The sequence below is a fragment of the Salmo salar genome, chromosome 08 (genome assembly GCF_965601325.2).
Source record: "Salmo salar chromosome 08, fSalSal1, whole genome shotgun sequence".
NCBI lineage: Eukaryota > Metazoa > Chordata > Actinopteri > Salmoniformes > Salmonidae > Salmo > Salmo salar.
In genome coordinates this window covers 21,208,917-21,220,529 of record NC_138298.1, presented here as the reverse complement: position 1 = coordinate 21,220,529, position 11,613 = coordinate 21,208,917, and the positions used below count along the sequence as shown (strand labels likewise).

Genomic DNA, 11,613 nt, shown 5'->3' with positions numbered 1-11,613 from the left:
GATGTATTAAGATAAATAAATAATCTCTGAATAATTGCAGACTTGTGTATTCCCCTGATGAGGGCGGTGCACTTTGGCTGATACTGTATCACTTGGTGCCAGTCAACAATCAGACAGTATGGCTCCACCTCTGCATACATTGATTTTCATACAGTAACTCCGCAGGGCCCATATTCATAACACTGATCTGGGATCAGTGCTGCTTTTCAGATCATAATTAATAAGATTAGATGGACAAAGGAGACCTGGTCCTAGATCAGCACTCCTACTCAGATGTTTTGTAACTAAGTAACAAGACCTGTTCAGTTCATTCAAAAATATACATTGGCAAGATAAAGTACGTGAACCCTTTTGAACTATCTGGATTTCTGCATAAATTGGTAAAAAAAAAATGGATCTGATCTTCATCTAAGTCACAACAACAGACAAACACAGTCTGCTTAAACTAATAAGAAAAATGCAATAATTTCTGTGTTGTCTATATTGAATACATCATTTAAACATTCACAGTGTAGATTGGGAAAAAGTGTGTGAACCCCTAGGCTAATGACTTCTCCAAAAGCTAATTGGAGTCAGGAGTCAGCTAACCTGGAGTACAATCATTGAGACGTGATTGGAGATGATGGTTAGAGCTGCCCTGCCCTATAAAAAACACTCACAAAATTTGAGTTTGCTATTCACAAGAAGCATTGCCTGATGTGAACCATGCCTCAAACCAAAGAGATCTCAGAAGACCCAAGATTAAGACTTGTTGACTTGCATAAAGCTGGAAAGGGTTACAAAAGTATCTCTAAAAGCGTTGATGTTCAGCAGTCCACAGTAAGACAAATTGTCTATAAATGGAGAAAGTTCAGCACTGTTGATACTCTCCTTAGGAGTTGTCATCCTGCAAAGATGACTGCTAGAGCAGAGCGCAGAATGCTCAATGAGGTTAAAAAGAATCTTAGAGTGTCAGCTAAAGACTTAAAGAAATCTCTGGAACATGCTAACTTCTCTGTTGACGAGTCTACGATACGTAAAACACTAAACAAGAATGGTGTTCATGGGAGGACACCACGGAAGAAGCCAATGCTGTCCAAAAAAACATTGCTGCACATCTGAAGTTAGCAAAAGAGCATCTGGATGTTCCACAGCGCTACTGGCAAAATATTCTGTGAACAGATTAAACTAAAGTTGAGTTGTTTGGAAGGAACACAAAACACTACGTGTGGAGAAAAAAGGCACAGCACACCAACATCTAAACCTATTCCCAACTGTAAAGTATGGTGGAGGGAGCGTCATGGTTTGGGAATGCTTTGCTGCCTCAGGGCCTGGACAGCTTGCTATCATCAACAGAAAAATGAATTCCCAAGTTTATCAAGACATTTTGCAGGAGAATATAAGGCTATCTGTCCCCCGATTGAACCTCAACAGAAGTTGGGTGATGCAACAGGACAATGACACAAAACCCAGAAGTAAATCAACAACAGAATGGCTTCAACAGAAGAAAATGTACCTTCTGGAGTGGCTTAGTCAGAGTCCTGACCTCAACCCGATTGAGATGATGTGGCATGACCTCAAAAGAGCGGTTCACACCAGACATCCCAAGAATATTTCTGATCTGAAACAGTTTTTTAAAGAGGAATGGTCCAAAATTCCTCCTGACCGTTGTGCAGGTCTGATCCTCAACTACAGAAAACTTTGGTTGAGGTTATTGCTGCCAAAGGAGGTTATTAAATCCAAGGGTTCACAAACATTTTCCACCCTGCACTGTGAATGTTTATACGGTGTGTTCAATAAAGACATGAAAACATTAATTGTTTGTGTGTTATTCATTTAAGCAGACTGTGTCTTGTCTATTGTTGTGACTTAGATGAAGATCAGATCAAATTTATGCAGAAATCTAGGTATTACCAAAGGGTTCACATACTTTTTCTTGCCACTGTATATATTTTGTACCCCTTTGTGTTCTTGTCTCATTGCTGCAACTCCCCAACAGGCTCGAGAGGTGAAGGTCGAGTCATGCATCCCCCGAAATATGACCCACCGAACCACGCCTGCTTAACCTGGAAGCCAACCGCACCAATGTGTCGGAGGAAACACTGTTCAACTGACAACCGAGGTCAGCCTGCAGGCACCCGGCCCGCCACAAGGAGTCGCTAGAGCTCGATGAGCCAACTAAAGCCCCCCCGGCCAAACCCTCCCCTAACTCGGATGACGCTGGGCCAATTGTGCGCCACCCTACGGGACTCCCGATCATGGCTGGTTGTGATTCAGACCGGGATCGAACCAGCGTCTGTAGTGACGCCTCTAGCACTGTGATGCAGTGCATTAAACCGCTGCACCATTCGGGAGGCCCTTAAATACAGTGGCGAGACAGCCAGGAGTCGAACCTAGAATCTTCTAATCCGTCGTCAGACACATTTTCCATTGTGCCACTGTCCCCGATCATTCACATTTCTTATCAAATCCTCCTACAGTTCTATGTGCCATCCAAATAACCTTATTGTGAACTGTAAAATTATGCTTCAGTGGGATCTTATCGACGTCACATTGTCTATGCTCAAATATGTTTTCAGTTTGATCAAACACAGCACATGTTTATCCTACCCAGCCCTAACATGGCTGTGTTCCTAATGCCATTTTGCATAGCAATCTCTCCAAGCTATAACCCACCAAGGCGCCAGCTCGCTCGCATGACTGTGGTGGCAAAGACCATTTCTAATTTATAAAAGCCAAAAGGATAAATTCAAAATTCATGAACAATCTGTCTGGTAACAACCAGTGATTTCTGTGACTGTGGGGCAGTAGCTAGTGAAACGATGGGGACGGATGGTGCAACACAAAGGAAAGTTCTGCCTCCACTCATTAAACAGGGAAACGCACTCTGAACGAAAGAGAGGAGAGAGAGATTCATAGTCGTACTTCTCCTCCCTAGGCTCTTTCTATAACTTTCTTCATACTCAATGCTGTTTGAGTATAAAATCCTTTAGAAAAATGTCAGAACAGCTATCGTGAAACAAATTGCTGGCAACAAGAGGCCTAAAACTCCTTGAAATCTTGTAATTCATTCCCAGAACTAAACAAACAATGAGTGAACAATGAGGGAGAATGATTACTATTTTGTTTTACAAGCCTAGTCAATTCAACCCACCATCTGCCCTCATCATGGAAAAGTTTGTGCCGACAACCTTCTCTGCGTAAAACATTATTTCACTCCTCGTCACCGCTGCGAGAGTAATTGAAGCAGACCGCCGAGGGGTTATAAAACTTGTCTGTTTCACATTCTCCAGGATTCTTGGTTTCGTGACTAAGAGAGGTTATTTGTTAAAAGAGCAGGTCTCCAATGATACATAGCAGATCAGGCCAACACATTAAAACAGTTCCTAGTTCCCGGCACTGGCTTCAAGTCATGAAGTAAGTATAGTGACCTTCACTTCAACCCCACTGCATTTTGAGGTATAAGAAGATTGTCACTCCAATAAATATATTTAAATTGAGAAGTTTCCCTGATATCTGCACTCTGTGGTAAGAAATGCAGTCCCTGTCTTCACTGCTGTAAATGCACATACATTGTTAAAAAAAACAACAAGCAGATTCCTTAAACAATTTGTTAACAACTATCTCTAATAAACATAAGCTCAAATCCCACATCCTTGACTTTCTCTGCTTCCCTGCACCGAGCTAGACCCAGATCACATTCTCTGTTGTGGTTTAATTTATTCAATGTGGAGCCTAATGTTCAACTAAACAAGTTTCAACTGGAATAAATCAATTGAAAACCTTCAATTGGACAAAGAAAAGAGAGCCTAATTGACTATGGCCTATTTACTCCACTCTAATTAACGGAGCAACGGATGCTTCTCTGAAATTGTTTAACAATTTAAATTGTCTAAAGGATAACAGATCTGTATTGAAATAGTTATCCTAGTACTATACACAGATGGTCGTTGTGTTTTTCAAACAAAGGCCTTGTGAGATTTTAGAGATTTTTTTTGTAAGCAACTCCAGCTAAATACATTCCTGTTGTCATTCATCTTCAATGTTTTATCTTTCTTTGGACAAATGGCTTTACTTGACTAAATATTTAGTGCTGACTTGCACCTTTCTGAAAGCTTTTGTAGGAATTAGTGGAGCTTTTGGACTTAATCCTCTCACACCATTTCTCACTTCTTAAGAATCTTAATTAGAACCATGTATTCACAGGCCACATGTTTTACAGCAAGGAAAGAGAGAAAGAAATATAAATAAGAGAGAGAGAGAGAAGCCAACTCCAGTATGTTTTTTTTTATATATAGGCAAAGGATACACAAATAATATTCAACAAATGCATATTTGTGGTATTTTCTATGAATAAATGTGAGAAGTTAGGCTAGTTCAATGTGGAACATTGAATGCGTTTCCACAGTGAGTTTCCACAGTGGATGTCACATTTATAATTTGTCATTATTTATACAGTTGAGTTATTCTTAACAACTTTTGGTGATTTAAATGAATTATAATTTTCCACTTGTGTGAAATACTGAGAATGATTGATTTGCATTGCCATCTAGTGGAGCTTGCATGATGACTCAGATTGCAGATCAACCGAACTACATCTTGTGCTCAAGTCTTCCAATGTGATGGATTTAAAAAATGAGCAATGGAAAGTATTGAGATCTTTTCCATATCCAATCAGATTGAAGCATGGGCGGCATTTGTCGAGAACGTCAACATGAAGTAACCATCAGTTACGTTGTACAACTTATTTAGATGTTTAGGAAGTTTTAGAAATGAATATATCGTTATTAATACAAGAACTGCGTTGTTTTTGACCAGTTGGATTTTATTAGATGATACATTTTTGTTTTTAATTTTATCAAGAGCTTTCGCTCGGAATGGATGCAGCGTGGATTCATTGTTTGTTTACATATTGAATCATGAGATCAGCTGACTAACGTTAGCTACCTAGCTACCAATTTCTGGTTTAGCAAAGCAGCTAACGTTACAATGTGTTTGGAAATTGTCGTTCAGTATTCATGCTTCCCAAAGCACATTTGAAACGAACTCTTATATACCAAGCTATAGCTGGCAGCGGTAATAGCTAGTTGTTAGCTATTGACCCAGTGAGTGTAGGACGCTGGCCAACTTGCTGTGGCTAACTAGCTTACCATTACAAATATGCCTTGTACTTGTGGCAACTGGAGGAGATGGATTCGGCCTCTGGTCGTTTTTCTATACTTTCTGGTTGTGCTTGTCGTCCTACTACCCCTGTGTATCTGGGAACTACAGAAATCAGAGGTCAGTTGGTATCATTGCAGCCCAATAATATCGTTACTTGACACTGAATAGCCTAGTCCATGCTTTGTTGTTTGGATGTTGATTATATACGTAATGTATACCTTTCAGGTTGGTACCCATAACAAAGCATGGTTCATAGCTGGGATATTCGTGTTCATGACCATACCCATATCACTATGGGGGATCCTGCAGCATCTTGTAAACTATACTCAACCAGAGCTACAGAAGCCAATTATCAGGTAAGTGAAAGGCTACTCGGTCACAACAGTAGGATAGTATTACTTCATTACCGTCATGGGTTTGTGTCTTTATCTTGCATGATGTACAATATAACCTAACTGATTGTGAATGATCTCGTCTCCTTTTTTTCTTTTTACAGAATATTATGGATGGTCCCTATTTACAGTTTGGACAGTGTAAGTAATGCCTTCAATTATTGATCATGTAGCAAGATGTTCTTAAAAGTCAACATTGGTTTATTGTTAAGTTACAAATATTTGACAAAAGAAGTTAACAGAAGTCACTGTAGCTTTGACAGTAGTAAAACTGAAAAGCGCCTGACATGAGCATGGCACTTCAATTCGTTTCGCTATGCTAATTAGCATCTGCTACGCTCAGTGTTCCCCCTATCACACAATTTCCATTATCCTACTTCCCAAAGAATGAGAACAGAGCTCCTTTAGAAAAACAAAACAGAGAAACAAAAAAATGCCTCACTCCCTGACTGACTTTTCAGAGTAAATGTTTTCAATAGTTTCAAGTGTTCACTATTATCATGCAACGTATCATTGAGATAATGTAATGGCCCATCTATGATCCCATTCCTCTCCTTGTCTTCCTCTCCCACCCTCTCCCTTTCTCTCTCCCAGTGGATTGCGTTGAAGTACCCCAGCATTGCCATCTACGTGGACACGTGCAGGGAGTGCTACGAGGCATACGTCATCTACAACTTCATGATCTTCCTGCTCAACTACCTGGGAAACCAGGTACACATTCTTGCCATGACCTGACTGAGAATGATCCCAGACCTGTTTCTTCTAACATTCCAATCATGGCCACTCTTTGTCCTATGCCAAACATAAGTCTAGCACAAACACATCTGGATCCCAGGCTAGACTGAGTAGCCTACATTTATTTCAATATCCTCACACTGTAATTCCTCTCTTCTCTTTATTTCTCTCTCACTCTCTCAACCATGGGTAACCAGTACCCCAGCCTAGTACTGATGCTGGAAGTGCAGGAGCAGCAGAAACACCTTCCTCCCCTCTGCTGCTGCCCGGCATGGCCCATGGGAGAGTGAGTTTGTTGCTTTTATAGTTTTTGTAGTTCTTTAAGTGTATGTGTGCTATAATGAACAGGCCCCATGTACCAGATATGTTAGTGCTGTGCATTTGGCATGAGAACAAACATAGGGGTTGGCTTTACTCAGTGATAGAGGATGCAACATTGTATCTGTCCCATTAGGGTGTCTGTGGGAGCATGGGCAGGGCATTGATGCTATCTCCATTTTGAAATAGTGAATTTTCTTCTACTACTTTTTTAAGTTGGTATACAAAATTAAATGGTCATACTGCCACCTGGAATGTGTTGTTTGAACAGGTATAAAGCCAAGGTTGACAAATGTACTGCCACCTGTGGTTATGGAGTGTTTGATCACTTATAATTAATTGGCTGAAGCCTCCTTATGACCTGGATGGATCTATGTTATCCTTCCTTAATCCGTAGGAAGTGCCACCCAATTGACTACTTAAGAATGGTGAAAGTCCTTAATTGCGCTGTCCATGCTAAAACTGGCTTTTGGCCATTAGAGTCCTCTGTCAATATCTATGGCATTACTGCACAATCAGCCAGGCTAATAAGGAGCTATAATATTATCCATACCATGTGTTAAGTTTACATTTTAGGATGAAGGTCTATGTTTTTGTGCAGCAATAAACGAACACTTCTTTGTTTTACGTGTTATGAATGGATATTTTAGGATTAATAACATGTTTTTATACCACATTGATGTGTTTTAAGTATACATTTATATTTCAGACTCATAATCAAAACAGGAAGTTGGGTGTTAAAGTGGCTCCAGTCTGTGTGGCCTCCATTTTGAGTCTCTTTCTAGAAGGTTCACCTTCAAGGTGTTTGTTTGGCTGCTTGAAGTCTCCATTGCTACTCGCCAGCTCCAAACGAGCCCCAGTCAGGCAACAATAGTAATATGTAGCATGTCTGCCTGTAGTTGATTAAGAACAGAACCAGAAGTGTTTGCAAGTGGAACAACGTGTTCTCATTTTAGGAAAAATGCACCAGCTTAAAGAACAGAAAGACAGCATTAGGCTCATCTGTTTTGTTTACTCTGCATTTTAACTAATGCTGTGCATCTGCGATTTTAGCCACAGGTATTGCAGCATCTTTCTTCATAGGATGTTATTGATTTTAAGAAAGGGAAGAAATTCATGAAAAACAAAGCTGGTGATTAGTAAGATGTTAGTGCTATTTTATAGTGGGAAAAAGCTAACATTTTGTGTGAATGTCTTTCCTTAATAATGTGTACCGTGTTTTCCTATTGCAGGGTATTGCTATTGAGATGCAAGCTGGGAGTGTTGCAGTACACGGTTGTCAGACCAGTCACAACAGTTATTGCCCTGTAAGTGTTTTGCACAGGATCTGTTATTCCATTCAGGATGGACTTATGTTATATGCCTAAGTGTTGAATGTACATGTGCCCAGAGAGACAGCAACCTTACCTTGGTCCAGGGCCAGCTCTGTCTCTCTTGACTTCTGGGTCGGCCAGTCCAAGCAGATTATCATTTGTTCAGATGGTGGCGAAACATAAATATGTACAAAAAGGAAAAATACCAAAGGCATGGCCAAACCTAAAGATTTTAAAATTAAAAAAGTATCATGGCCACCAAACCAACCAGCAGCCTTACGGCTCTCCAAGCTGCCACCCCTTGGGGGACTGGGGTGTGGAAGTGGTAGTGATCTGTAGTGTGCGGTCTAAACTACCTAACCTATTCCCTAACACTCACCACATATAAATTAACTTTTTGTATCAAGTCATATCACATGTCTCCATTCACTATCCTGTAGGATATGTCAGCTCTGTGGTGTGTATGATGAAGGTAACTTCAGCTCAACCAATGCATGGACGTACCTGGTGATATTCAACAATATGTCCCAGCTGGTAGGTTCTGTATTATTCACACTTGTCTCCACATTTCTATAAACTTCCTGTCACCATACCACCACCACAAAGATAACATTATTAAATATTTAGCATTCAGTAAGTGGTCTCTTTCTCTATCATTCTCTCTCCTCTCTCTCCCAGTTTGCCATGTACTGTTTGGTCCTGTTCTACAAGGCCCTAAGAGAGGAACTGGCCCCCATCAGACCAGTGGGGAAGTTCCTGTGTGTCAAAATGGTGGTGTTCGTCTCCTTCTGGTGAGTGCTTTTTTTTGGGGCTGCCATTTTGGATCACCTGCATCTACCTCCTAGCCTGGTTCGAGATCTGTTTGTACTGTCTTGCCAACCCCTGTGGTCAATGTCAAGCCATTGACATGGCACAAACAGATCTGGGACCAGTCAATGTGTCTGCCATTCATGGATCTAGCATTGTTATCCATTAAAGTAACACAGTTTTGGCTGCCCATTTTTGTATTTCTTATACAACTTTTTTTCAGAATTGCATGTGTAGGACTTGTTAACAAAGTATGTTTTAAAGCTGTGTGAATTATAGCCAGTAATTGGGTTAATGTGTTCCCTGTGTTGGCTGCAGTGTATAGGATTGATTATTTCCACTCTGTTGTCTGGAATCTATCTTAGGCAAGCTGCATTCATCGCTCTCCTGGTCAAGGTTGGAGTGATCTCAGAGAGACACACGTGGGACTGGGACAGTGTTGAGGCTGTAGCTACAGGCCTACAGGTAATGCAAGACAATACCAACACTGTATAACGTCATAGTAACACTTTTACTACAATGCTACATAATGCTGTAGTAATGCAGTTGTAAAATTACTTGTTTGGTATAAGGTAATATCTGTTGAGGCTTGTGGTCTCATGCCCCTAGAAAACGAGATGATTCATCTCAAGGACTTCTATCCTGTGCAAGATTTCTAAATAACGTAGATATGATGGTTTGTTACATACTAAGTACATGAAACGGGTGTGAGAATAGACTTGCTTTGCTAAACAGTCAAGCTTTCATCCATGCTTCATCCAGGACTTCATTATCTGTGTGGAAATGTTCCTGGCGGCCATCGCCCACCACTTCAGCTTCACCTACAAGCCCTACATCCAGGAGGCTGAGGAGGGATCCTGCTTCGACTCCTTCCTGGCCATGTGGGACATCTCTGACGTCAGGGCTGACATCTCTGAGCAAGTCCGCAATGTCGGTTAGTTCTCATCCCATTCGGCTTGACTCAATAGCAGTCATGCATGGATGGAATCAAAGAAGCCACTGTTAAGAACTTTGTTTGAAAAGGTTTAATCTCAAAACCAAATGCATTGGCTAGCTACTCAATTTATGTTAGTAGAATGTCATGAGAGAATAGAAAATGGCTACCCTCAAAATCTTCAAGACTTTTTGATAGATTTCCTTATGAGAATGGCAATACACTCACATATCTTCAAACACATTCTTTCTTTCCTGATACAGGGAGAACGGTTATGGGCCGACCTAGGAAGACCTACTTCGGTGAGGCGGAGGACGACGGCGAGCGCTCAGGCTTGCTTTCTCCAGGCTCCCTAGACGCCATCGGTCCCACGGAGACCTTGTCCAACCCGGCGTCCCCCAAGGGTCGGTACCAGGGCCTGGGCAAAACCCAAACGCCCCACTCCCTATCAGCCCCCGCCGGGCTCAGCAATGCTCAGTGGATTGGAGAGGGGGATGGAGAGGAGAGGGAAGACGATGGTAGACAAGCTCCAGAGCCCAGAAACACCACCAACGAGCCAACAGACTCGGTTACAGACGACCTTGTCGTTATCACCTAGCTTAGCGTCATCGCTAAAATCCTCCAATGGGAACTCTGAATGCACGTTATACCAAACACAGTTGGGCAGGAACCAAGTATGGACTCGGCTACGTTTCCCCTACAGACGATATTTGGCTAACCTGCACAATAACAAATTTAAAGCAAGCGATGATAAAGCACACGTTAATCAAGCAATATTGTAGTGAGTCATTCGTCCACCAGGGCTGATGCAGATGGACCTCTGTCAATGACAGCTCGAAGAATGTTCATAAGCTTTTGTAAGGGTCTCATGACACTTAAGATATTTTTTCTTGTTTCTGTATTGTACTACTGAGTCATAATGGTAAAGTACGGTACCTCAATACCTTATTTTAGTATAACCCCTCTTCATTGTAATGGGTCTGGACTTAAAGGTCAAAAGCCAGTGAGATATTTTACCAGTATACTTGTTCTATAATAGCACCTGGGTGATATCACTACAAACTTGTTAATCATTTACTAAGGGTTTTAGTTGTTACTACGAAAACGTTCAAAGTATTATATATGTAGCTTTTAAACTGAAACTTATACAAAATACTGGTTTGCACCAATGATTGGTTTATATACAGTACCACTCATTCTAGGGTTTTTCTTTATTTTTACTATTTTCTACATTGTAGATTAATAGTGAAGACATCAGAACTATAGAATAACACACATGGAATCCTTCAAAGTAGCCACCCTTTGCCTTGATAGCTTTGCACACTTTTGGCATAAAGAAAAACCCTTGAATGAGTAGGTGTCCATACTTTTGACTGGTACTGAACATCATTGGTTTGCACATGCTTGAATACGGTCTTCGAACCTATGTTACAGATTTTGAAGCATGAAGCTGTCTCTCACTTTGGCATTAACGCTAACAGTCTATAGTCTTCTCGGATGCCTTGTTCTTCTATGTGCCGTACGTGGTCCTAGTGTATCCACACTATGTCCACTATCAAGTAATTCACACATTTCACGTCTGCCTCTCATTTGTAAATATAAACTGATGCTTTCATGGTTATAGATTTTGTTGGACCAGTGTTGCTGACAATTTTCTTACCATTCTAATTTCTGTTTTAAGCTTTTCAGGGATATTAGTTGTGATTTACTGTACTGAAAGGGATTGATTTCAGTCTTTTACTGGTTTCATTGTCATCAATTAGTAGAATGTCTTCCTATCAGGAATGTGTGTAGCTATTGCCTTACCTGATGTTTGTCACAAAGCATTAACCTTCAGAGGGAAGTACTACATGAAACGTGTCAGCACCTTTGTCTTTGAGAGTTCAACTCAAGGTTCCAAACATTCAACCTCCAATAAATGAAATTAAATTCAATGTGGCTGTCAGTTTTTGCTAGTGTCAATAAGAAATTG

General features: G+C 40.8%; 1 protein-coding gene across 1 annotated transcript; it reads left to right on the top strand.

Annotated features, from left to right (window-relative positions):
- Positions 1-4,671: 4,671 nt before the first annotated feature.
- Positions 4,672-11,575, top strand: LOC106610229 (transmembrane protein 184C). Its single transcript, XM_014209444.3, has 11 exons — positions 4,672-5,259; positions 5,368-5,498; positions 5,639-5,675; positions 6,129-6,245; positions 6,467-6,555; positions 7,820-7,894; positions 8,341-8,434; positions 8,579-8,691; positions 9,073-9,172; positions 9,470-9,641; positions 9,905-11,575. The coding sequence occupies exons 1-11, from the start codon at positions 5,140-5,142 to the stop codon at positions 10,237-10,239; spliced, it is 1,383 nt and encodes a 460-aa protein (XP_014064919.1). The 5' UTR covers positions 4,672-5,139; the 3' UTR covers positions 10,240-11,575.
- Positions 11,576-11,613: the final 38 nt, after the last annotated feature.

What these genes read in the sequence shown, in the direction of transcription:
- LOC106610229 (XM_014209444.3), top strand. Translation starts at nt 5,140, where the DNA reads ATGCCTTGTACTTGTGGCAACTGGAGGAGATGGATTCGGCCTCTGGTC. An exon ending in CTACAGAAGCCAATTATCAG is followed by an intron (nt 5,499 to 5,638) that starts GTAAGTGAAAGG and finishes TTCTTTTTACAG; the next exon opens with AATATTATGGATGGTCCCTA. An exon ending in CTATTTACAGTTTGGACAGT is followed by an intron (nt 5,676 to 6,128) that starts GTAAGTAATGCC and finishes TCTCTCTCCCAG; the next exon opens with TGGATTGCGTTGAAGTACCC.